Here is a 26,873-nt window from a genome sequence, read left to right as displayed (position 1 = left end):
GTCCCGCGTGGAGGTGGGAAGAGCAACCGAACACGCCTGTCCCAGGGGCGGTCCCGCCGAGGCCTCTGTCCCTTTAAGAGCGCCCCCCCAAAGATGTCGTGCGGGTTCATTGCTCGCTCCACCGAACATGCTGGTTCTCTCTGACCCTCGGGTCGGGCGCTGCGCCGCTGTCATTGGCTGGCGGCGCGAAGCGGAGGCTTCTGATTGGCTCTCTGTGCGCGGTCCCGCCCCGGCCGTGCCCAGCAGGCTGCGCTGCGGGCGGTGCCGGGCAGGCCGCGGCCATGGCGGCGGTGTCGCTGTGAGCGGGCGGGCGCGGGGCCACCATGATCATCGAGAGCGTGGACGCGCTCAAGTCCTGGCTGGCCAAGCTGCTGGAGCCCATGTGAGTGCAGGAGGACGGGCGGGGTGGACTGGGCGGGCAGCGGTTCCCTCGATCGGGCCCGGCCGAGGCGCTGCGGCCCAGCCCCGCCTGCCCCCGGCCCGGGCCCGGCGCGCCCGGAGTGCAGGACAGCCCCGCACAGCCCGGCCTCGGAGACATGCCGGGGGCCTTTTGTCCCACAACCGACAGCGGCACTGGGAAAGGGAGGGGAGCCCCAGGGGTAACGGAGGGAGATGGAGTTGCTCGGCTTGGAGGAAAGGAGGGTCAGAGGGGACCTTCTCATTCTCTACAACTCCCTGATAGGAGGGGGGAGCCAGTGAGGAGTCGGGCTCTGCTCCCAGGGGACAAGGGAGAGGAGAAGAGGGAACCACCTCAAGCTGTACCAGGGGAGGCTCAGGTTAGACATCGGGAGGAAATTTTGACATAAATGGTTGTCAGGCATTGGAAGGGGCTGCGCAGGGAGGTGGGGGGCCTCCATCCCCGGAGGTGTTCAGGGATCGACTGGATGTGGCACTCAGTGCTCTGGTCCGTTTGACAAAGTGATGATCGGTTACTGGTTGGTTTCTGCGATCTCTGAGGCCTTTTCCAATCTCACTGGCTCTGTGTGCTTTGGCTGGGGGCTCTGTGTGTTCCCCACCCCACCTGCCGCCCTGGCCTGCATTGTGGTAGCCCAGTTCCACCTGTGTGACGTCGGAGTAGAGCCCAGGGCCAGGGGGAGCCAACAAAACCAGGAATAATTTTGAAATTGCAGAAACTCAGGATTTGCATTCTGCTGCTGCTTACAGTGGGAGTGGGATAGGGATGGAGTCAGCATGGACCCAGGTTGGTTCATGCATTTTATGGGTTCTGGTGAAGCATCCTGGCTGTAGCGCAGTGGTGGATTTGAGCTGGTCCCGAGCTCTGCTGTGCCCAGACAATACCAGGTGCTGGTCCTGAGCTCTGCTGAGCCTGAACAGCACCAGGTGCTGGTCCTGAGCTTTGCTGAGCCTGCACGGCACCAGGTGCTGGTGGTACAGGCACAGTGAGGGGTCTCATGAGCACGGGGGTCTCCTGGGGAAAGCTGCCCATCAGTGTCTGGCAGCCTTAGGGCTCCCACGAAGTACAACTGAGACCTGTATGAAGTATTTTAAACAGGCCTTAGGACTGCTCAGTTGCCATCATTAAGTATCGTGCCTGTGGAAGTTCTTCACGATTTTCCTTTTCCCATGTCAAGATCATGGGTCTCTCTGGTCTGTGGTCAAACCCTGCTGAAAGTCTCTAGACTGGAACATGATTCCTGCAGTTGCAGTTTCCCTGCCAGCTCCAGTCGGCCTCCAGCATTCCTTGGGCTTTTGAGCTGCACTGTGGGAATGTGAGTTGGAGGCTCTCACAGGAAAGAATTGAGGGATTGGGCTGGTGGGATCTGACAGTCAGGGACTCTGTAGTGACAGTAGAGTGACTGGTCACCTGGAGGAGCACTCACACACTGTGCTCTTGTACTGCATAATGGGATGGGATGGCTGAGAGGGACTAAGGTATGGAGAAGGGAAAGGGAATGGCTGTGAAGTGCTGGATTGTCTCCTTTATTTGAAACTGAAGGTTTGTAATCATTGCATGAGGGCCCCAGTACCTCACACACTTCAAATGCATCACATATAGGTTATTTCTGTGTGTGTAAAATCTGTCAATTTGTGGTTTCTTTGTTGTTAATTGTTCCATTTACTCTGGGTTTCAGTGGAGGTTGGATGTTGTTGCAGAAGTAGAGCTGCTTGATTGCTGCTCATTGAGGATTTTTCTTTCTGTCACCAGTTGCCCTCTGTGTAGCTTTTTGCCCTTTGCTTGTTTTCTGAATTTTTTCTCACTCTAGATTATTTTGAGACCCATATACTTTATACTTTTTCCTTCTATTTCCCTAGTAAACGTTTATACAATCCCCTCTGTAAGTGTTAATTTTAAAAAATAAATTTTTAAATCATTTCAGTGTTTTACATTCTTGCCCCCACCTGATAGGTGGCATCTGCATTCTCTAAGAGGCAAAATGAGATATCATTGATCATGTTCCAGTTCATACCTGGAGTGTGTTTCCAACAGCTGAATAATGGAATCTAAAGCAATATCCCATGTAAAGATTAGTGGTGGGGTATCCCTGCACAAAATTGTTATCTTTGGCCTTTGTGGAGCCAGACAAGGGAGAGGGAGTGTGGGGAGAGAACACAAGTCAGTAACTGCTCCCCTTTGGGGGCTTTACCTGCATTACAGGGTTACTGTAAAATTTGACATGGGAATATCCATGGGGAAGAACCCCCAGTACTTCAGGTACAGCCACTAGAGCTGTGCAGAACTTGCCTTCTCTGTGTGTTGAAAATATCCTCTGTGACATTTTCTGAATTGCTTTATAACAATGCCTTAATCTTTAAACCCAATTTAACCCCTCACAGTCCTTGGGCAATGCCTTCCCTGGTTCGTGCTCTACTATACCCACAGAGCCCTTCAAGGTGTGGTTGCTGGGCCAGGAGGGGGCTCAGCAGTGGCAGCTGCCCATGAGTGGGTCTGATTGTCCAAAAGAAAGGTGGTTTTCCCACAGCAAAGCTCAGGAAGATTAGAGGAGTGGGACCATTGTCAGGTGTGGCTGTGGGAGTCAAAAGGCAACTAAAATATTTGGCTTTGGTTTGAAAAAGCCCTTTGCTGGCCCTGTGGTCCCAGTGCTGCTGTGCTGGTGCTGGGTGTGAGCCCAGCACCTCGAGGGCATTGCAGGACCTCAGAGGGAGCTCCTTGAGCAGGGACTGTCCCCATGGGTCGGTGTCCTGCAGCAGCCAAGCTGTTCTCCCTCTCCCCAGCTGTGACGCAGACCCCTCAGCCTTGGCCAACTATGTTGTGGCGTTAGTCAAGAAAGACAAGCCTGAGAAGGAGCTGAAAGCTTTCTGTGCTGACCAGCTGGATGTCTTCCTGCAGAAAGGTACAGTGCTCTCTGGGGGGAGGACAGAGGGTTGCTGCACCACTGTTGCCTCCAAAATGTTTCTTGGTATCTATGAATGTTTCTTACAGAGTGTGAAGGGATAAAGATCATGTGATTAAAAATATAATAATTTTAAGATGAAGTTGTGTAACTTGGACTTTTCACAGTGGGTGAAAGGAAATGCTGTAAAATAAAAGCAGTTTAGTTTGATAAAGTATCAGTCATGCTCCTGAAAGCTTCTCTGACAGTTGTTTGGTAACCTTTGGAAACATGGTCCTTGTTGATCTTTCAGGCTCCTGGGGACCTTTGCATGGCAGTTTGGTTCATACCCAAGGTTTTAAACATCTGAAATTCTGACACTCACTGGGGAATTTATTGTGCATTTTTCATGATACTGAACTGCTACTGTGAATTATTTACTCTCATAAAAATTTCCCTGAAGAGGTTCCTGAGTGTAGCTGATGGAAATAGCTGTGGACTTGTTCCTTGATCACAAGCTCTGATCATGCTCACCCCTTAGAACAGGAGAAATTTCTGTTGCTGTCTTTGATACACCTGACTAAATTCTTTTTCTAATGAACAGCCTCGAATCCCACAAGTGTAATTCCAGCTCCTTCAATGGAGCTAAAGCTCATTAATCTGAGGTGCTGCTGCCATGAGAACCCCACCTGGCTGTTTTCAGGGTCTTCTCTGTAGCTAAATGTAACCATGTCCTTAAATCCACATGTAACAGTATTTTCTTGTGTTCTGTATCCTCAGAAACTTCAGGGTTTGTAGATAAACTTTTTGAAAGTTTGTACACCAAGAGTTACCTTCCTTCTGCTGAGCCCACGAAGGCAGAGGCAAAACCTGCAGGGCAGGAGAAAGAAGTCAAGGAGGAGGTAATGTTATTTGCTCTGCCTGCCTTTACTTTTCAAATTAGTTGTCATATATTTGTGAGGCCAAACGTGAAAGAAAAATGCCCTCATTGTGACTAATGATCTGTGTGTGTCTGAAGAGAAATGGACGGTGACAACTGAGACAAGAACATTTTAAGTCCCTTTGCAAAGCCTACCTGTGATTGAGAGGAGTGGCACTCAGAAAGCCTGTTCACATGGCCCTGGCAATACCAGCTGATGATTGTTTGGGAGGGTTTAGGAGGGGGAAGCAACAAAACCATTTCCAATTTTGTATATTCTGTGAGGAATAGAAATGATTTAGAATGTTTTCTGTGATGCTTAAAATCAATGAAAATATATTGGCCTCCATAATGGAATAATTACTTTGGAAGTGAGGTAGAGCTTAATTGCAAATAGTTCTCTTGTCTACCGTGATTTTAAGGTCTATTGGCAGAATTGAAAGCAATCAAGTTTTTGAGAGAAGGTGACAAATAATTGCAGACATCCATCAGGTCAACCCAAACAAACACAGATCCTTATTTACCAGAAGGTGATTCATCAGATAATTGAAGTTAAAGTTGCCTTTTTCTCCTGTTTCTGGTACAAATTTTTACATTGAAGACGTGACACAAAATTATGACAGTTATGCTTCAAAGTAGCTTTGCTTATGGAAGTTCATAATTTGCCACTATACAAGACTTTCACTGTAACAGCTTTCCCATCAGTTCTCAAAGTAATGTCATAGTTTACAGAAAGTCCTTTTGAACTCCTTTCAGCTCACTTAACCAGTGCTCTGATGGGGGCATGAGGAGAGGTTTGGGTGGTGGAGGGGAATGGCAATAAGCAAAAGAAGATATCTAGGACAGCTTTATGGGACAACTTTAGAGGATCAAGACATTAATTAGTTATTTTGACATCAGCAAGGCCATCTGCAGATCATCAAGATCTATCATGTAGCTCAGTGTGTGGTGTGATTGCTGCAAATGGAAGCCACAAAATAAACCACACACAGAATCACAGCAGACCCAGGGCTGGAGGGGACCCAAGTGTGATTCACCTTGTGCTGGGAGCAGAGCTGCAGGTCAGGCTCTCCAGAACCCTGTCAAGCCAAGTCTTGACTATTTCTACCAGTTCTCGCCAGATAATCCTGTTATGTAGGAAGCCTTCCTTTTTATTTTACCTGGGGGAAAAAATCTTTTAAATTATTGCATATTGACTTTTGCCACCAAAATTTACAGTAACTTGTAAGCAGAGTGAGATGCCAGAAGAAGTGCAGAGTGGTTTGCAGTGGTGGTACAGCTAACAGACTTCTGAACCTGCTTTGGTGGAGGCCAGCAAGAAATGTGACCAGTTCCACTGTGTGAACAGGTTTTTGCCTTAAAGCAGTTATTCAAAATGTCAGTTCATGACTTCGCTACCTGGAGAGGTGACTCCTGAGTTGAGTTCCAAGGTTCAGGAAATACCTTACCTACAGAACTGCTTATGCTAAATAAAGCAATGGAGTAGAGAGAGATCTTGTCTTTTCTGAATCCTGTTTAGAAACAAAACATCAAAGTGGTATTATTTGGGGGCATCTCTGCAGAAAAACCTAGAAGTTTTGTGACAAAAACCCCTTTAGTGCTTGATTACTTGTAAGTGCTTCGGTGTTCTGGGAAAGTAATACTTTAATATTGCTTTATATGGGATGGTGTCTGTAACTTGAAGTACATTTTGGTGTCATGTTCTTCATTAAGAAAAGTGATACTCATCTCTGTTTGGTAGTTGTGTGTTAAACAGAATTTTCAAGAGTCAGTTGAAGAAGAGCGGGAGAGCAGGAAGAAAAAGTATTCCAGTCCCCAGAGGAGCCGTGGAGATTCCAGTGAGCAAAGGTTAGCTGTGAGCTGCAATATTAAGATATTCTTTTATATTTTCTGTCAATCTTTAACTTTTTTTTAGCTTGTAGGTAGTGATTTTTATGAAAACTAGTGATTTGGCTCCCTCCTTTTCTGTGGTAAGTTGTCTGTATGCTGATCATATGTGTGAGAACCCTTCACAAGAAGTTGGTCTCTTCCAAAAAGTAATTGTATTCTTCAAATGACAATTCCTAGAGATGCCATCAGTTCCATTGTTTCCCATGTTATATATATGAAAAGCATTGTCAGGAAGTCTGTAGGGCTGGGGACAGTTGTTCACACAGTGTCAACATCACTTTTAAGCCTGTCCTGATTTGAGCATTGTACCTGTCTCACCTTGCCCATTCCTAGTCCTGCCCTTACTGCTTTCCACAGACCAGTGATTCAGCTTTGAGATTCTGTATTTCTCTGTAACTCAGGAAATTCTAACTGGGAATGTTTCGCTGCCCAAACGGATGGGAAGGATGAGCAGTTTCTTACCTTCTTGAAAGTTTGTTTTTTAATTTCGTTTCTCTGTTCACGAACATTGTCTGCATCTGTCTTTTGCAGAACCAGAGAGAAAAAGCGGGATGATGGGAAATGGAGGGACTATGACAGGTACTACGACAGGAGCGACTTGTACAGGGAGAAGTCCAGCTGGCGCCGGGGCAGGAGTAAAAGCCGGAGCAAAAGCCGAGGGCTAAGTCGGAGTCGCAGCCGCAGCAGGGGCCGGAGCAAAGACCGGGATGGCAGCAGGAGTGGTGAGTAGTTGGGATGCTGCTGCCGGAGAACATCCCACGGCAGTGGCAGGTGTGACTCCTATGTCCTGTATGGTTTAGCAGGTGGGAGATACCCTTGGGTAGTTGGAGCAAATTTTGAGAGCTTTGTGTTCTTGAAGTTATTAATTAACATGCTGTTCTTCAGAGTAGAACAATTAAGGGGGTTGTTTTCATCTTTACTAATCCCTTAATTTATCCACAGGTGTATACCCATGGATATCAGTAGATCATATTTTTCTGCTGTGTGTTCTGACAAAGCTGTTGATTTTTTCTTTTTTTCCCTGTAAAGATCAAGCTTTTTGCAAAGCAGTGTTCCCTCTCTTTCACTTTGTTATTGTGTATTTTGAGAGAAGGTTTCTTTTAAGTTGCAGGTGGTTACTATATGATCATTGTTCTTTTAGGGCTAGGTCAGGTCTGTTGGAAAAGTAAAGGGCACAGATTACAGCAGATTTCAACGCACCTTGAGACCTCGTTAGTTAAGGGCAGAGGTATGTTTGTTGTTTCAGGCTTTTGTCCTTCTCTTTCTCCTTTAAAAGAGAATTGTGATCCTGAATGGAATAAGTAGATGAATGAATGTGCACTTTGCAAAGAAAATGTTGATATTTCTGAAGTTAAACCCCTGTTTGCATTATATTTATTTCTTACTCCATTGGTAAGTGTGAGCTCCTTCAAGAACAGTTTAACTTGCTGAATATTTCAGGAAATGTGTATTATCTCTTGCTCGGGGCTCTGATGTACAAAACAAAGCATGAAGACTTTACCCAACTTTTTTTTTAAACAGAGCACCGAGAGAGAGAGAGATCAAAATACAAGAGTGAAAAGAATGATGTTGAAAGCTCATATAATCCGGTGTCCGCATCTTCCAGTAAATCCTCTGAACAGTATTCCTCCACGCAAGCTATTCCCAGTTCTGTAACTGTAGTTGCACCTGCACACCACCTTGAAAACACCACAGAGAGCTGGTCAAATTTCTTCAACAATCACAGCAATCCCAGTTCATTTGGCAGAAACCCTCCTCCTAAAAGAAGATGTCAAGATTACGATGGTAACTGCTCGTTAGTTTTCCATTTCATGGCTTGTTTCAATGTTTCTGTGGCTTGTTTTAGGTATTCACTAAATGTGGGCTGCAAGTCACACTGCAGTGGCATGTGGTATGTACCTTGTATGTGAGAGATGCAGAGGTGACCTGTATTGTATTGGGGAAATGTCTAGTCTTACTGAAGCAGTTTGCTTATGCTGTGACAGTTGCTGGATAAGAACATATGGAGTTTGTTCACAGTTCTGTATGTGCAAGACAAATACCTCAACCACTGGCAGTCCTGGTACAGATTTCAGTGTGTGTGTGTTTAATATAAACGAGTACTTCTGACTGACTTTTATGATGGATGCATGTAAGCTCGTGCTCGTATGCTGTTTAAGAAAGATTGTTCTAACTGGAACTATTTTGAAACCTTATCTGATAATCTAATGTTGGATCAGTGACTGCATGTTTTCTATATTAAGAAATTACAGCAAAATCTGAAATGTTACAATTTGCTGTGAACTACTGGTTTGTGTTTTTTCCTCACAAGCTGCGAAACGTCCTGTTTTGCAGAGCGAGGATATTGTGTCCTTGGTGATCTCTGCCAGTTTGACCACGGGAATGATCCTTTGGTCGTGGATGAGGTTTCCTTGCCGAGTATGATCCCATTTCCGCCGCCGCCGCCGGGGCTGCCGCCGCCTCCGGGGTTGCTGCTGCCGCCGCTGCCGGGCCCGGTGCGGGGGCTGAGGCTGCCGGTGCCCCCGGCCCACCCGCAGCCGCCGCCGCCCGTCGTGCTGCCCGTCCCACGTGAGTCACCGCGCCCGCACGGCTCTGCCTGGCACAGTTTAGTAACGAGTTGCAGTTTCTTTGTCAGTTGCCTGCTGTTCAAAACAGTGCCAGAAGAATTCCGAAAATTCAGCTTGTAAACCGTGATGTCACTCAGACTCCAAGCTGAACTAAATAGAGCAGGGGAGTGGAGTGGGGGGGATCTTTCAGCTTGTCTTGTAAGCCTGGTAGTGTTTGGGTTGGTCACTGACACTTAACTAGGGTTTTGTTTAATGCAAAAAAATGTTGAGATTCAATCTCGTAAAAGTCCTAATAAAGCTCCAGTGTTGATGCTGCATTATCTGACACTAGAAACTAATTCATCATTGACACATCTAAGATCTGTTTTAGCTCAGCAGTGATCTGAGTTGCTCAGCCTTTTGTGTTATCTTACTGCATTTTACGAATTCTATGAAGAAATAGCATATTAAGGACATGGTTACTCTGTTTCAGTGCTGTCTATTCCAGGGACAAAATACATGCTGTGATGATTGTGTCCAATAGCAGCAGCTTTGGGATGAGAAATAATTTGATACAGGATTAACCCTAACCTTTACATGAGCCCTTTAGCAGGTGGAACTGACTTGCTGTGAGGGAACTGACAGTGCTCAAGATGGGCCATGTAGTGTCACTCAGGGTCCTTTTTGGATATATGCCCAGTAAGAATATCTGTGTGGTACATGAGGTAACCAAAGCACAACCAGCTAGAGAGATTCCTTGTCTGGGAATGCCTCTTGCCCTGCAGTTCTAGTTTCAGATCTGCAGTCTAAATGCTGCTGATCTGATCTCTTGATCTGATCAAGTCATGGCTCCCCATGGCAAACCTGAGGGAGGAACCGCTGTAGTTAATGCAGCTCTTGCACTAACAAACCTCTGGGGAAGAAAAGACACTGTTTTCTTTTCCCTTAGAGCACAGTCTTGTCTGGGAAGGAGAAAGTATTTTGGAAGCAGAGTGACTTACCTGAACAAACTTCTCAATTTACTCTTACTGTAGTAGGAGCAAACACATTTACAACCCTGACCTTGCTCAAAGCAAGGCATAAACAAAAGGCATTGAATTGTTTGCACATTTTTTTCTATAAGCTGTCATTGTGTGATCTGTTCTGTGGTGTCATTGTAGGACCACCTTTAACACAGTCCAGCTTGATAAATAGCCGTGACCAGCGGGGGACAAGCGCAGTGCCCAGTCTGGCACCCGTGGGAGCAAGGCTGCCTCCTCCTCTGGCCCAGAACCTGCTCTATACAGTATCAGAACGTAAGCAAATGACTCTTGGTCTAAATCTGTTTGACATAAAAATTTTAGAATTTCTCTACTGATGTGTGATTAGAGGTTATCATCTGTCTTCCTCCAGTATGTACAAATTTAAAAAGAAGTCTGATATCTCTCCCTGTGTCAGCCCATCACCCTTCTGGTGAAGAGTGGCAGCAGTGCTCTGTCACAGTTTGAGGAAAGAGCACTGTGGGGAGCTTCTTTTGGGTTGCATTTGCTCACAGCAATTAGCTTGTTGCATATAAAAGGGATCCCTTCACCTTCAAGCTGTTCAGTAGGACATGAGTAGGCACAAGATGGATCTGCAAACCTGTAATTGCTATTTAAGTTGAGTTTTATTCCTCTTCAGTTTAGACTACTACAGATGAGAGATTTTTTTTTCCCAGCTGTGTATCACAATAGACTATGCAGTCCTCATACACATCAGTACTTTCTTTCTATCATTTTTTCCAGAATCAACTTGGTTCTAGTTTTCTAACTTAGTGGATGATTTTCACTGGACGTGTCCATCTTCCTTAACAGAGCTCAGAGTTTTAAAAAGTAAGGTTTTATGAAGGAAATAGCAAAATACCTGGAGAGACATAGATTGTTCAATTTAAACACAAAAAAGCTTATTTATTTAATAATGAAAGGATTAATGGCATTTCCATATTCTATGTGAGCAAAGTAAGATAATAATGTCAGTGTTTTGTAATATTCTCATCTGGTTTTTTTAACATAAATATTCTGAATTTTATTCAAAGGAAAGCTCTAGTTCATTCATGATCCATGTCATCTTCTTTGACTTCCATGCTTTTTAGAACTTCAGTCACTCAGATTTCTTGTTTGATAATCTGTTCAGTTAGCCCCAAGCTCTGCCAGGTGTTTAGGTGTCACCATCTGATTCTTTCAGCTCCAGAACTTCTGATGACTGATTGTCACAGGTTGCAGGATATCACAGTAACTCTGTTCTCCAGAACCACTGTGGAGATTCTCATGTCCTGTTCTTGGACTGCTGTGGAAATAACTGCTGGTTGTCCTCTTACAGTCAACCATATGCCAAATCAGGGATGAGGAGCTTGTGGTTCAGCTCTTCAGGGTTAGTGAAAGTTCTTGGCAGAGCCTGAACACATCAGTGTGGATATTCTGGGGCATCTGTTTTAAGTTGTAGCGTTGTCTTTGTTGCTGTGGAATAAGGATCTGAGATTTAGAGAATTTCACATCTGTCAGATCCCCTTGTACAGGCATTCATCCTGTTCCAGGATGTACTGTGTTTCTGTGGAGGCTCTTCACAGACTTCATTCATTCTAGTTCTTGTCCAGCTTTTCTATTTTGTTGGAAAAATGCATCGTCCTCGATTTGGACCTTGGACAGGAGGAACAATAGGAGTCAATTTCTGTCATCTTGTGTTCTCATGGTGACCCCTTCTAATGAAAGTGATCATTCATATCTTACCTGGGATAGGCAGCAGATCTCACTCTTACATAAACTAAGATCATTCATTAGGTAAGTATTGGTCCCATTGCCTCATTGCTCACCTTTCTTTGATTGAAATTGTTTAAGTATGTTCTTCCCCCAAAATCCTTTTCTGAAGTGCACTAGGCTGTTGGGCAGCAAAGACAAGAAGTCTCTTTGCATTTTAGGCCCTGAATATAAATGCCCAAACCAAACCTCACATTGGTCCCCTTGTAACACTGCCAGATGTTGTGCAGATTGTCACACAGATACCTCAGGCCTTTCCAGGCAGTGAATCAGCAGTAACTCAGTGTTGTGACTTGTGTGCTTTGGACAAACAGTACCAGACTAAAAACCAAAAGAGAATGTGCCCAGATAGGCTGGGTCTGAAGTCCAGGTGAGGGTTTGAAATGGCTGCAAATGTTGGCTGTACCTTCTCTCTTCTCGCATCTGAAAGAACTTCTGACTCTTGGACATCCATGCATTTCCTTAAAAGGAAAATTAACCCTGAGTCTTAAACTCATTTGAAAAATCCTGTCGTTTCTCTCCTTTTTTTGTAGATACATATGAGCCAGATGGCTATAACCCTGAAGCTCCTAGTATTACCAGTGCTGGTAGATCTCAGTATCGGCAGTTCTTTACGAGAGCACAAATGCAACGTCCAAATCTAATTGGCCTAACATCTGGGGAGATGGATACAAATCCTCGAGGTAGGAAGGGTTTCTGGTCATTGCTGTTGCTATTTTTGTCCAAGACCGTCAACAATTTTCCCTGTTTTCAGGCTGAAAGCACTAGTTTATCTCACTGCTCTAGTGTTTCAGAGCAATTTTTGGACATTTCTACCTTTTTTAAGGTGCTGATATGACCATATTATAGTCAAAGCAGCCCTTTTGATTAAAAATAACCACTTGCTTGGGAATGTTACAAGGGTTTTTTTGGTTGGTTGGGTTTTTATTCCTCCTTAGCTTCTGAAGACACTTTCCACATGCCTGGAGCTCCTAGAAAGAAAAATGGTGCCAAAGATTACTTTAGTGGCACAGTCTGCAGACTGCTTTTAATTAGCCAAGGGCACAGAGATGATGATCCACAATCCTTGCCTGGGCTGTTGGGGTGTTAGTGAAGGGAGAACTATCGTGGCATGTTTTGGTGCTTGATGGTCTGACTCTATCAGCCAGGTGTTCTCTCTGAATGAACATTGCAATTGCATTCCAATTCTCCCAGACCATGGGAATCCCAGTCTGCACTTAGATAGTTCCTGACCCCTACCTAGATGGATGAGGGTGTAGTTAGTCTCTTAGTAGTGACATGTACAGAATATCTTTTAGGGAAGAGAACAAGTCAAGGCTCTTTAAAGAAAGTTTAGTTCTGGTAGCAAAACTTTCCTTTTGTGTCCTGTTTTTCCCATTCTGATCTTAAAAGCAAAGATGTTAAATTCTAATATTTGCTGTTACACTTCAGTGTTTCTTATTCAGTAGATAAGACTTTTTTTCAGTATTTCCTTCCAGTGACTCATCCTGTAAAGAATATGGTTAAATATTATTGCAGAAGTTGCTGTCTGTATATTAATGTCTGTCAGAGAGGCAGAGTTGGGGCTTTATTGCTGCCCCTCAGGCTCTCTGAGAGCCCATCCAAGGGGTAAGACAGGAATGAGTGCTTGGTGGTGGGGCTTCACACCACTTTATTGTCCTTGTCACGGGTGTGAAAGGTTTCTCTCAAATCATCCTCCAAAATGAGATTAAAGCCTGGAAATGCCTGGTCTGTTCTCACCAGTGTAACCAGCAGAGCTCTGGCTTATGTAAAAGTCATAGAAATTGCTGTTTAACTCAGACTTCTTTTTGGGAGTTGAGTGTTTGGCACACACAGAATACTAATAGCCAGGAAATACTCTTGCAAATGTTGTAAAATAAATTCCTAGCAAATTTTGCGTTGGTAGAAGTGGCTTCAAATTTTAAATCTGATGTCTCAGAGCATGTAATAGTTATGCTTAATTAACAGTTTGTTGCTGAAACCTGGCTGGAGGGCTGGCAAGGTGATACCAGTGGGAGGAAAGGGTTCTTGGTTGCTTTTACCCTGTCAAGTATTCACACAGGGAAAGCTGGTTGTTTATTCAACCCCTGCCCATTGCAGAACTCTAAACTGAAGCCTGGAAACCCAGCAACCCAGCCTTGGTTCTGTGCTTCCTTTTCTGTTTTGTTGTGATTTTGTTTGGGTTTTTTCTCTTTCTTTCCTTTTCCTGCAGAATCTAATTTTTCAGAACCTGAAAGATGAAGTTTTAGCTTTGTTCAAGCTAATATTAACCTTAAAGGTCAAAACCTTGTCCCTCCCAGCTGGACTGTGTTTGCTTCCCTCAGGATGTTTAGTTAGGCTAGAGAATGATCTGGGAATAACTTCAGAAACAAAACTGACCAGTTTGGTGAAGCCTTCCTAAATGTTCATGTGTTTAACCTTGGTCCTGTTTCGCTGTGTAAGGGAAAGCTTTTCCATGTGTGGTGGGATAACACAGGCCTTTTTCCTTCTCTCCAGCTGCCAATATTATCATCCAGACTGAACCTCCCATTCCCATTACAAATAACAGCAGCAATGTCACTAGAGTTGTCCTGGAACCAGACAGCAGGAAAAGACCTCCAAGTAACATGGAATGTCCACCATTGAAGAAACCCTGGCTGGGAAAGTAAGAATGAGCTGCAGTTGTTAGTTGGAATGCACTTGATTGCTATCAGTGCTGTGAACATTGGTGTTCACTATCTGTAATTTGGGCTGGTTGGATCAGAAAATCTGTGTCCACATAATATGGAGACTGAATATTGGATGGTGGAGGGAGCTGGGTTTTTTTAGTGTCTAGAGGGTACTTTTTAGGGGAAAAATGCCATTTAGATGTGTGTTAGCACTTGCTGCCTTACTTAGGGACTTGTGCCCATCTGAACTGCTCCTGTTCTCCCTTTCTCTAGGCAAGCAAATAACAGCCAGAATAAGCCAGGGTTTTTGAAAAAGAATCAGTATACGAATACAAAATTAGAAGTTCGAAAAATTCCACCAGAATTGAACAATATTACACAGCTCAATGAACACTTCAGCAAATTTGGAACTATTGTAAACATTCAGGTAATGACCAAAGTTCAGTTTTATGTCTGTATATGGGTATTTTATTTTCCCTGAAGCCTGCTGGAGTATTGCATGTTTTCCTTGAGAAATTTTAATAGAGGATAACTGGAAGAGGAAGTAATCAAGTTTAAAAAAACCTTTCCTTCGTCTACTGTGTACTATTATCTTAACTCTGTAGCAAAGTATGTTGTCTTCTGCCTTCATGAGGCCTTCCTATGTTTGAAAGGCTGACAAGTTTAACAGTGTTTAAACCAACTCAGGTGTTTGAGCAACTTGTGTATAACTTTTGAAAAGATAATCTGATGGTTTGTCTTGTATGATGGTCTTTACGGTATTTCATAGTCAGGATTTTCACAAAAATGCTACAGGAGAGTCTCTGTCTGCATCAGTTTGTTATCACTTGATATCCTAGAACTGGCTCCAGCTCAGTGGTATCCCTTGCCCTGTAGGAATGGGAAAAGTACTAAAAAAAAGAGTTACGTGATTAAAATAGCATTTAGTTTCTGTTTATTTTTCTAGACTAAAAAGTGGCCTCTTAAGTTCTCAGTTACAGGTCTAAATAAAAGACAGATGCCTGGGAAGCCTCTGTATTTCTTGAGATACTGCGGTGCTTTCTACACCTCTGTAATGAAATAATGCATTTCAAACACGTGCTGTCTGAATCATTGCACAAAAAAGTCCAAGATATGTTTTTAGTGCTGTGATACTAATTTTTAGGAAAAGAGTCTTATTCAAGGCTCTGAGGTTCTGCTGCTTCGAGGGTGTGCTGAGCCTGTGCACTGTGCTCCCCAGGCAGCACTCACTGTTTAGGAGGTTGGAATAAAGAGCCTTCGGGTCAGCACCAGGGTCCCTTCAGCCATACCCCATCTGAATGTGATGCTGCTGGTGCAGAAGGAGTTACTTATTGATTGATTTTACCTTACATAGGCTTTGCTGCAAGTACATGTAATGTTAGCCAAAATCTTTCTTGGCTTTAATTGCATGGAATGTCTCACCTTTGAGTTTGAATTGTTAATATACTGGGTGTCCCACTCATCATTGTAGATTATTTGTATGTGGGTTTGCTACTGATTGAGATGTTTTCTTCCTTGGGAAATAATGCATTTATGAACTTTTGCTTTAGGTTGCTTTCCAGAATGATCCTGAAGCTGCTCTCATTCAGTACTTGAGTAATGACGAGGCGAGGAAGGCGATTTCCAGCACGGAGGCAGTGCTGAGCAATCGGTTTATCCGGGTGCTGTGGCACAGGGAGAGTGAGCAGCAGCCCCCATTGCTGCAGCAGCAGCAAACCCCCCCTCAGCCCCTCCATCACCAGCTGCACCTCCAGCAGCAGGCCCTGGCCACGCCACCCGCCGTGACCGTGCACAGCAGCCTGTCCAAGGTATGTGCCACAGGGGAGGTTAGCAGCATTCCAGAGTGGCTGCTGCTGCAGGAAAGCAAAGTATCTAATCTTCATATTTCAATATTTGTGGATACACAGGTGATGAGCAAACCCCTGGCATCTGGTGCCTATGTCCTTAACAAAGTCCCAGTGAAGCTGCGCCTCGGAGCTGCAGGTGGGAGCCAGTCTGAGCTGAGCCAGCCCGGGGCTGTGGTGGAGGAGTCTCAGGTGTGTTTGAAGACCAGCTGTGGTCATGCTCTCATGTACAGCTTGAGTCTGTCAGCTGGAAAGGACTTGTGAATTGTTCCCACTTGGTTCTGTTCCTTTTCTCTAATGTTCCACACACCCATGGTCAGTCACTTCTTAATTTCATCAGGTGTTCATATGAAACAGGGACAATGACTTTAGGAACAAAGTATCAGTATTTTAAATAGCATAAAATATTTTTGGCAATGCTTCATAGTAAACAAATCTGGCAGCCTGTATGTGAGACTAGCTTTTTGTTGATGAATCTGTTGGCTTTCAGTGGTATTTTTTTTGAGCTCACGCTGTGCTTTAATAGCAGTGCTAGAAGCGTAGAGAGTATTTGTGCCAAGAGTTCAAGCTGATACAGCTTAATTCACACTTGATACTGAAGTGCAACATGTGTTCTGGGCCTTGGAGAAGTCCTTTTAAGAAAGCAAGCATGTCAAGCCTTTTGCTGCTTTATTTGATCAGAAAGTGTGATGTTAGGCTGTGGCTGTGAAGCTGAAACTAAGGCAGATGTAGATCATCACCTTCAGTGGGAATCAGGATGCAGAGGGAGTCTGGCACGGAGAAGGAAAGACAGTGTCTTTTGCAGAAATCCTTTTAGCTGGACTGATATCTTTATCCATGTGTTTTAATTGCCATGGTCCTGCTTCATTGTACAAATCTGGACATTTATGTTGGTATACATCCCTCTGAAGTTCCCTGATGGTATATCACAGTCACTTTAAGCTACTCCATATTTTAGTGTGTGTGTTTTTTGCTATTTCAGATATTTCCTACTTCTACAAGCCACTCAAAAATGGTTTACAGTTCTCCAAATTTAAAGACATCCCTGAAGTCTGGTGCAGGGTCTAAACCTCACGATGTACAAGAAGCCCTTAAGAAAAAACAGGTATTTTACAATATGGGTATTTTACAGTACAAGACTGTTGATGGCTGACTTACAGTGTAGTAAGCAAAGTGCTTTAAATGCACAGCTTCGTGAGCACCTGAAACCTCAGCTACTGCAGTACAGCTTTCTGCATGGGTGTGGGCTTTGTCATCATTATGGGATTGTCTTGTAAACACACATTGGGGCTGATCACAGGTAGAGTGTCCTTCTGGGATGTCTTACTCAACATACTGGGCCATATGGGGTTGTCTGGGTTTGCTGGAGGCATTTCTGTGTTTCTAATCTCTGCAGGTATGAGACACTTGAATGACAAGAGTAGGGTAGTTTCTGAAGGGGGCTTTGCATTGGATGGGCTATAGTTCATATTTGTGCTTTTTGCAGGCAGTGATTTTTGTTGTAGACTTCACTTCCATAGACTGATGAGAACAGTATGATGTGTATGAGTACATATATGATCTCTATCAGTACATGTAATGCTACACTGCTTTTTACTGATGGAAAGAATTTTCTCCTCGTATAGGAGGCAATGAAACTGCAACAAGACATGAGGAAAAAGAAGCAGGAGATGTTAGAAAAGCAAATAGAATGCCAGAAGGTAAGTCTGGAATGTCTCTAGTAAATACATTCTGATTTTTGTAGATACTTGTCTGTTCAGGGCTTGTTTTTCTGGAATTTTATGTTCCTGCACTTTTATTATTGCTTAGATGTTGATATCCAAGCTGGAGAAAAGCAAGAACATGAAACCAGAAGAGAGAGCAGAAATTATGAAAACCTTAAAAGAACTAACAGGAAAAATATCTCAGTTAAAGGATGAATTGAAAACTTCATCTACAACCTCTGCACCATCCAAATTGAAGTCCAAGACAGAGGTATTTACTGTGGAACACAATTACCTGCTTGTCTTTTGTAGCTATTTCTAATAATATGTCTTGAAAATGCAGCAACATTGGATCAAAACACTTGCAAACAGTATTTTAATGTGAGTGGTAACCATGGATGAACAAGCCACGGTTTAAGGAACTCCATGACCTAGTTTTGCTTATAGGTCATTCATGCTTGTTCCTGTTTTAAACTAGAGGATTCTGGGTCCACCAAAAAATAGTGGGGACAACACACACACACACACACTCACAGGGGCAATTAAAACAAACTGAGTTTAGAGGAAAGTATGGCTATCGTGATCTCTCTGTATCATTTACATCAATGTGTTGCTGAAGTAAAATAAAACATTACAAGCATGCCTTACAGTTCTGCCCTTCTTTCCTGTTTTCTCTTCCCACCACTTTTCCCATCAGGCACAGAAGGAACTGTTGGATGCAGAGCTGGATTTCCACAAGAGACTGTCCTCTGGAGAGGACACGACTGAACTGCGGAAGAAGCTCAACCAGTTACAAGTGGAGGTGAGCTGGGTGTGCACTGATACTTTTAATGAATTTCTGGGAAATCAGTGCTTCAGATCCTCTCACAGAGGGCATGGCTGTGTTCTTTCCCCAGGCTGCCCGGTTAGGCATCTTGCCTGTTGGTCGAGGAAAGACAGTGCCAGCCCAAGGAAGAGGCCGGGGCCGGGGTCACGGGGGCAGAGGAAGGGGCATGTTGAACCACATGGTGGTGGATCATCGGCCCAAAGCACTCACCGTTGGAGGCTTCGTTGAAGAGGAAAAAGATGAATTGTTACAGCACTTCTCTGTAAGTGTGAGCTGTAAATTAATACATTTCCTTTCGTCCACAAAATTAAGCTCCACTTAATAGAATAGCAATAAATCTGAGCTTTTGCCCAACAATGCAACTGCTGCAATATTGCTGGGTGATAAAACTGAGAGTCCTTTGGCTCTCACTTTTTTTGTCTAAAAAATCAGATTTTGGTACACTTCAGTACTGCAGTTGTAGCACACGACAATCATGGGTTTGGAGGAGAGTATTGCTGCTGGTCCTAATGAACTTTTCTCTCACAGAAATTTGGAGATATTGAAGACCTTCAAGAAGAAGACTCCCCATTAAGTGTTGTTCTGACTTTTAAGTCTCGCTCAGAAGCTGAGAATGTAAGTAGAATTCTGGATGTGTTTTTTTCACAGACCTAAAATAAGAATTTTTTTCATCACTTATGTCTACATTTGTATTTTAAAATTTTGGAGGCTTTGATCTGCCCAGTTTTATCTGGATAGTGTTTGGTGCTGCTGCAGGTAGTGCCACGGGAGGGGACATGCCACCTGACACAGGGCTTTCACTGATAAAGGCTCCGTGTCCCCATCCCTTCAGAGCTCTGTTCATCTTCTCAGGTTGCCAAGGCAGGAGCAGCATTTGGCAGATTTGGGTGTGAGTGAAGTTGCTCTCTGAGGACTGAAGTGGATGATGTGTGGTTTATATATCTGAGATCTTCAAATGTGCTTCTGCACCACGTGCACTGGGTCTGGCTTGTTGGTGATATTTAAAGTTCTTTACTTGATCCTCTCTCTGAAAATCTGTTCATTTAAACACAACTCAGGCTGCTAACCAGGGATCCCGGTTCAAGGACCGACAGCTCCAGATCTCATGGCACAAACCCAAGGTACCTTCTGTGTCCACAGAAATCGAGGAAGAGGAGTCCAAGGAAGAGGTATGAAATTCTGTTAATGACCTGATCATTCTTCTGCGAATCTAATAGCTCAAAACTCTTAGGATACAGTTTTCTTTGTGCTGAAGAAATTCCACCAAAGTAGTTTTAACAAAGGAGAAACTGAAATGATTTTGAATAGTCAGGTACATTTTGCCCATGTTAAAACAGGGAAAAGGGAGGGAAAAAGAAAAAGATGCCTTGTGGATGGGATGTTCATTTGTCAGTGATGAAAACAAGCCTCAGGTTCTGCGTGTGGTCTGCTGTAGGAGACACTATGTCTGTTCTTCCCTAGAATTTTGACCACCTTAAGCTTTGAAAGGTTTTTCTATTGAGGCACTTAACAGGAACCTTGTTTGGGAGGAGAGTGGGGACTGGTTTATTCCTGCTTCCTCTGAAGCTTTACTCTCTTTCCCTTTCCTGCTCTGAGGTTGCTGTTCTTCCCCTAAAACTGGTGGGGTGTAGTTTGTGTGTTTGTGAGACACAGTAACACCAGATACCAGTACAGCTGAGGTTGTGTGGTGTGGTGTGTCCCAGAGCTCGGTGTGGAACTTGAGTTTAAAGGTTCATTTCTTCTTCCTTTAGGAGACTGAAACCTCGGACTTATTTTTGCACGAAGATGATGACGATGATGATGAAGATGAGGATGAATCTCGTTCTTGGAGAAGATGAAACTTGATGTTGGAAATGTATAATTTTAGGAATATAGTTCAAGCTACATCTTTTAAACATTTATTTAAGGAAGTTGATGAGCCAAAAAAAGCTTTACTTTCTTTTCAAACCACAAGATTTACCATGAGTAGAGTTTGGTATGAGAAGATTGGGACACAGAGCTGTGAGACTGAGCTAGCCAAAGGCCCATGAACTTCTTACAGGATTATCAAGTTCACCAGGGTGGTGATTTTTTTCTATTTAAGAAGGATAAAATGAGAGAGGGGGGGGAAAATTAGTATTTTCTTGTCCTCTTTTTGTGTCACCTGTATTACCTTGTTTTGGGTTTTTTATAATGTGATTGGTTTGTTAGTTTATAATTGAAAAGATATTACAGGTTTTATTTAGCTATATTATGGGGCTAGGGGAAAGACAAACTTTCATTAAATATTATGAAAGAAAAACTGGCCTCATTTGCTCGTTGAAAAAGGGTAGCATTCTGTTTCCTGCAGAGTCTCTTATTGTAGGAATTTTTTGTGGTTCATAAATCATTTATTTCAGTATGTTTGACAACCACACAGTCTCTGTGTTGTGCTGCTTCTTGTGAGAGGAGGTGGAAGAAGCAATTTAACAGAGAATTGTTACAACGTTGTCCAGTTTACTCTGTTTTTCCAAATTCTGCTTCACAGAAAACCGCAGCAGGGACACACTGGAGTGGATTTTCACTCCCTCTTGATTTCCTTCTGTAGTTCTAATGTAAGGTTCAGTGTAAGTCAGACTGTTTACTGCACTTCATTATTTGTGAGTAGGAATGAAGGAGTTCCAGACTCCCTCAAAAGCAGTTAATCTGGCCCCAGCCAGGAGCAGTTCTCCTCCTCTCCCTGTTCCCAGCTCTCTGTTCCAGGCAGAGCCTGCAGTGTTTAGAGCAGGGTGGGTTTCAGCCCGCAGGACTGGAGTGTCCTGCCCCCCAAACCAGGGACACATGTCCCAAGGGTGTTCAGAGCTGGGTCTCCAAGGGGATGCCCTAATGGCCCCAAGGGCAGTTCTTTCAGACAGGCTGAGCTGAACTCCATCCCATTCTTAATTGCCTTATTACTGTACAATTTTACCCCCCAGGAATGGAGTGTGTGCTGATGGTGATGCAGGTACCCAGGTCAGGCACCTCAGCCAGGTGCTGTACCTGGTACAGGCTCTGGGGCTCACAGCTGGGTCACCTGTCAGTACTTCCCTGACTGTCCACTGGTCCTGGCCACTCCTCAGTACAGTTCACGTACCTCTCTACACAAAATAAACACAATGTCAGTGCACAGTGCTCTTTTCTCTTGAGTGATCACCAGTATATTCCCCAGTGATTCCTGACCTAAAGACAAAATCCACCACGCCTTTTACCTGCCTGTGGCTCTGAGCGTGACCGGGGGCAGGTGCTGAGCTTTGGGGTCACCTGACTCCTTGAGCCATGGTGGGGCATCAGACCAGTATAATGTCCTGTTTCCTGTCACTTGAAGGGAATGTCTTCAGTATTGTCTCTTTCCAAACCTCACCTTGTCCTAGGATTAGGGCTGTCCTGCTAATGCTGAGGCTAAATTCCAGGCATGAAGAAATGAGGGGCAGCCCACACCATATACTTAAAAGAATGTCTTGCTCTCCTCCCATCATCTCTAAGAGTTTTAATGTCTGTGGCAATGTGTATCTTGAAAAATCCATTGCAGCAAACATGTTTTGAGTCCTGACAACTTAAAAAATGAGAGGGATCAAAAGGATTTATATATTTTTTTGTACAGAGTTTTTTCTTAAACTGTATAATTTTGTAAATATTTTGCTTTTTTTTGTGTACTAAAACTACCGGCGTATAGATTTCAATAAGAATTGTTGTATTTTTGTATTTGGAAAATGAAAATTACAGTGGATGAATTAAGCTGTAAGCAAAATTGCAGTAGCCTTTGACACACATGGAATTAATTCCTTTTCATATGGTTTTAGCTCTAAAGTGACACCAGAGTGGCACCTGTGTCCAGGGTCATTTTCTGGGGAAGAGGAGGGGAGTGAGGGCCAGAGCTTTATTTAATGGCTTTGAGAGTCTCATACTGTTAATTTTGCCCCCGGTAATCCTGGCAGGCTGGATCAAGTCCCTGCTGTCATCCCAAAGGTAGCCAGTGCCTGCAGGGCAGGTGGTGCCCCCAAGCCTGGCTGTGCCCAGGGGGACAGTGTGGCCGCATCCAGTACCAGGGACTGGAGCAGGAGGAGAGTAGCTGTGTGAAACTGGCCAAAGCTTGTGGATGCCCCTGTATTTCAAGACATGCTGAGCTCTCTTAGAGTGGTTTGGTTTGGATTCCATAGGCAACAGGGTGGTACAGCTGAGTTTATTTCATGGCAAAGCTTTATTGGGAGAGTTACATGTACCTTGGGCAAAACGCAACCCACGGGGTACCTCTCTGCCCCAGGCAGGTGGAATGCCCTGTGCCAGCCTGAGCTGGGGAACAGACTCTGAAAGGGGACAGGATAGGGAAAGCAAGTCACTGTGGGAAGTATTCCCTCCCTTTTCTTGATGAATTAACCTGAGCAAGATAAACAAAACAGCTTCCAGAGCTGAAAAGGTAAATCTGAAACCAGGGACCTGGTAGTAAAAGCACCACTTTAACAAAATCATGTGAAAAGGAACAAAGCTCCTCTTGGTGTATAGTAACCTTGTACTATAGTTTTTACAGATTGTGAACTTGTGTAATAGGATAATAGGAGATATTGTTGAATTTCTAACTGTTTATACATTGAAATTCATATATGTAATGTTTGTTTTATTGATTACAAGCTGAATTTCTAAGATGCATGTTGACATTTTTGCAATAAAGATATACTGTGGAATGGTTCAAGATTTAGAAAAGACAGAATTCTGAAATAAATTGGAAGCAGAACCATTCAAAAAAATTATAACTCTCACAAAAAGAGCATTATCACTTCTTTCAGGGGAAGTGGATGTGTGAAGGGAGATTTATGTGTGTGGAATGTGTGTGCAGGTTTGGTTTATGTCTGAGCTGAAAGATAATTTATTGCATCGTTACCTTTATCCTTGGTCTTTGCTCCTTTTGCCAGTTCCTGTTATTCACTTCTCTTCCCTGTGTTGCCTTCATGAATGTGAAAGTTTGTGATCCAGGTTTTTCCAAATCCTTCCCTACTGCAGCTCCTCCCCCTACCTCCTGTGTGCTGGAGGTGATTTAAAACACAGCCTGGCCCTTCTGTGCTGCTGAAGAGCCATTCCATGACCGACCTGTGGCTCTCGAACGTGTTCTCTGTTCCAGGAGCTGAACTTTAGATAAATTTTCCCCAACTCCCTTCCCTGTCCACAGCTACCAACCAGCCTCATTCTGCAGGAGGCAGCCACATCCTTTAGAATAGATCTTGACAGCAGGAAATGTTTGGCATCCGGTTCAAAGCACTGGCTGTATCCTACATGACCAAAATTCATTTTAATGGGAAAAGGGAATATAAAGAAGATGGAAGCATTCTTCTCCCCAGCCATTCCAAATACTATCTGAGAGTTCCCCAAGCCCAGCAGAATGGCACAGCTCTTAACACAGCCAGGAGTTGGAATCCTGCTTGGGAGCCTGTTGGAAGGAAGCAGATGCCTACAGGAACTATTTGAAGTGACCAGACACAGGAAGGTAAGTTGTTAGTGTACTTGGTAGGACAAGAATATGTTTATTTTATCTGGTCGAGATTGTATGGAAAACAGCACTGACTGTCTGGAGAGGGTTCCCAAAGTGAGAATCTAATTTTAACTTATCTCTGGAAGTGTGGGACCCAGTTCTGTCCTGTGGAGCAGGTTGTGTAACGTGTCTGGGCCCTTACTGACAAGATCATGAACATGAGAGGGGTTGAAAAGGGAAAAGTTTGTCTGATGTTTCTCTGGAGGTTTTTATGTGCTGCCTCTGCTTTATTCCATGACAGATTTACAACCTTGATGATCAAAACCTAAATGGATAAACTAGGGCTGTTTCCGTCTCTCTCCCCAGGATCATTCCACAGACAATTTCCAATGGCTGCTTGGTAATTCTCGGGGAGGCAGATCCATGTGAGATCCTGGGTGTGTGGAGCTGGACAGGGAGAACCATGACAGCAGGGCTGGGAGTAAGGCTTCATGTGGGATGTCCCCAGATGCCACCTTCTCCTGTACTTGGAGTTTCCCCCCTCCTTCCCACAAAACAAAACAAAGTTCTTTTCACTCTTTCTTCATGGTACCTGACCATTTCACTTTTTGTCAGAAACAGCTTTTGGATTTGAATTTCAAAAAAATGTTTTACCTGGTCAATAAACTCCAGCCCTAACCAGACCCTGTAACAGGGGATGTCACCACTCTGTGCCTCCAGCAGGGGTGGAGGTGAGTGACCAGGGCCAGAGGGGAACCCCCTGGCAGGAACAGTGGCATTGGCCCCCAGCAGTGTGGCATTGCCTCCCATCAGCGCAGCAGGGCCCCCCAGCGGTGTGGCAGTGACCCTGTGCCAGCTGTGGGTGGTCAGGGACAGGCTCCCCAGTCGAGGTCACATCTCCCTGCAGAGCCAGACTTAGTGAGGCGCTGTCACAGCTCTCACTGCCGGGAGCTGGGCTGTGGCACTGCCAGGACTGCCACTGCTCCGGAGGGGAAAACACATGTCCTGGGCCTCGGGGAAAAGCCCTGGAGCACCAGGGGGTGGGGAGGATCCCAGGGCCGGGGACGGGACATCAGCATCACCCCCAGCTCAGGGCTTTGATTTCTGTGGTGTCACTCATCCTATTTTTAGGAGCCGAACCCCTTTGTACTTCGTCTTGCTGAGCCCTGGTGGTGTCGCGTGGCACCGCTGGAGCAGCACCGCACTCCGTGACGTGGGAGTTAATTATAGCCCATCCTGCGCCCATAACCTTAAAGCACTTCTGCCAGTGATTTATTTAAACACTGATAAATTATACATTTCTGGCACTTTAGTAATTCATGTGAAAATTATTTGGAGTCAACTCAACATAACATACCTCTGTGTGCTCTCTGGTGGAGAAAGCTCTGTCAGGCAACACTTCCATCCGCTCTTCCTTTTCACTTTTTCACGTGACGTTACCTGTCTGTTGCAGAGGAGCAAGGGGGACTCCTTGAACAAGCTCACACTCAGCTGTGGGGAGTGTTAAGGGAGTTAACCCTGACTTTAAAAAGTCTGAGTTCTCTCTGGCTTTGGGAGCAGCTGGACCTTTCCTCAGTGTCTGTGCTCCCTGGGCCATCCTTGACCAAACCCACCTGTCAATGTCCCTGGATGTGGGAGAAGGATGTGAGGATGCAGAGATGCTCTTCTGACACCACTGGGCAGTGCAGGGCTGGGGCTTCTCCCACTGCTATGCTCTGTTTTCCTTTGGCTGGGCTGGGGACAAACACCCCTCACTGGATTAGACAGAGGGTGAGACTTTGGGGACAGTCTGTGTCAGCATTGTTCTTCTGTTCCCCCAAAGATTGTCCTGACAGAGATGCAGCTGTTTGACTTGTTGATTAGCAAAAACATTAGCAGACCTACTGTTTCAGGGCATGAATAATTAATGTTTGTTCCTCATTAATTTCTTGTGGCACAGAGTCCTTGCATTTAGATGTATTTCTAGAATTAGGAGCAAATGTAACAAAGAAGAGATGCCTGGCAGCTGAGTGCTCTGTTCCACCCCTGGAAAGCATTATCCCATTGCTCCCATCTTCTCCAGCAGGAAGGGACCAGGTTTGTTCTGAACAAGCACCCACGTGTCCTTTGTTGCAATTTTAATTTCAGGGAATGATACAAGAAACAAGGTCTATAATTCATGCACATTACAAGTGAGTACAAGGGACACTGTCCCAAAGGAGAATGTGGCATCCTGTGTTCCTTGGACCTCAAATCAAACCCTTGTTTCCTGAAAAATTAAAAAATAAAATAGATCAGCTTTCCACATACAGCTGCTGGACAAGCCACCAGCACAGCAAAGTTGCAGCACAGCAGATTCAGGTGCTGATGCCAAAGGCTTTTGGTTTTGGCCTGGAATTAACACCCCCAAATACCTGCTCAGTCCCTGGAGCCCCCTGTGGCCAGGGACATGCCCAAGGCTTTGCTACACGAGTGCCCCTCTACAGCCAGCAAAGCTCTGCTTGGATTTTAATTACAGAAGAGGAGAGTGAGCACTTCTCATTTAATCCGAAGCAATGAACAGAACCCAGATGCTTGCTCTTCCCTTCCTTTGGAAGTTCAGCAACTGGCCCAATACACAGTCCCTGCAGAGTTCTTTCTTGCATGGGGTGGCCCTCGCTACTGGACCAGCAGAGGAAGCCCATCCTTGTCGAGATGCCACTGGCAGCTTTGCTCTCTAAAACAGTTTCCATCCCACCCCTACCTGTACTAAAAGCTTAAAAAAGTGACCGAGGTCCTGCCCTGGCCCCTCACTTTAACCCTCCAAGTTCATCTTCAAAGCTCCCTTTAAGGCCCTGCTGAACCTTGTAGTACCACACAAGATGCAGTCAGAAGTCGGTCACATCCTGCTGTTCTCCCTAACCCTGTTGCTCCCAGTCCTGTGGAGGAATGGGCTCTGCAAACCCAAGTGCTCTGGGAGACACTCTGTAGCCTCAGAGACTTCCTCACTGACAGAC

At 44.6% G+C, this 26,873-nt stretch overlaps 1 protein-coding gene across 6 annotated transcripts; it reads left to right on the top strand.

Annotated features, from left to right (window-relative positions):
• The first annotated feature begins 269 nt into the window (after positions 1-269).
• On the top strand, positions 270-23,190 carry RBM27 (RNA binding motif protein 27). 6 transcript variants are annotated; one of them, XM_071570157.1, is made up of 22 exons: positions 270-382; positions 3,196-3,314; positions 4,074-4,195; positions 5,969-6,060; positions 6,634-6,824; positions 7,244-7,330; positions 7,624-7,887; positions 8,437-8,670; positions 9,809-9,943; positions 11,953-12,102; positions 13,916-14,063; positions 14,341-14,494; positions 15,618-15,875; positions 15,975-16,103; positions 16,894-17,016; positions 17,537-17,611; positions 17,721-17,885; positions 18,312-18,416; positions 18,511-18,702; positions 18,969-19,055; positions 19,499-19,609; positions 20,192-23,190. In XM_071570157.1, exons 1-22 carry the CDS (start codon positions 324-326, stop codon positions 20,276-20,278), a joined length of 3,087 nt encoding a protein of 1,028 aa, XP_071426258.1. In that variant the 5' UTR covers positions 270-323; the 3' UTR covers positions 20,279-23,190. The 6 variants fall into 6 exon arrangements, with proteins under 6 accessions (XP_071426258.1, XP_071426256.1, XP_071426254.1 ...); XM_071570155.1 differs by having other exon boundaries at positions 5,954-6,060; XM_071570153.1 differs by having other exon boundaries at positions 15,618-16,103.
• The last annotated feature ends 3,683 nt before the right edge of the window (positions 23,191-26,873 follow it).

Source organism: Pithys albifrons, chromosome 15, assembly GCF_047495875.1.
Source record: "Pithys albifrons albifrons isolate INPA30051 chromosome 15, PitAlb_v1, whole genome shotgun sequence".
NCBI lineage: Eukaryota > Metazoa > Chordata > Aves > Passeriformes > Thamnophilidae > Pithys > Pithys albifrons.
The sequence above is the reverse complement of the archived record's forward strand: the minus strand, read 5'-3'. Positions and strand labels throughout refer to the sequence as shown.

Excerpts from the sequence above, each read along its gene's own strand:
- RBM27 (XM_071570152.1), top strand. The coding sequence starts at position 324 with ATGATCATCGAGAGCGTGGACGCGCTCAAGTCCTGGCTGGCCAAGCTG. Across the intron at positions 14,064-14,340 it reads AAGAAACCCTGGCTGGGAAA|GCAAGCAAATAACAGCCAGA; the intron begins GTAAGAATGAGC and ends CCCTTTCTCTAG. Across the intron at positions 18,703-18,968 it reads AATTGTTACAGCACTTCTCT|AAATTTGGAGATATTGAAGA; the intron begins GTAAGTGTGAGC and ends TTTCTCTCACAG.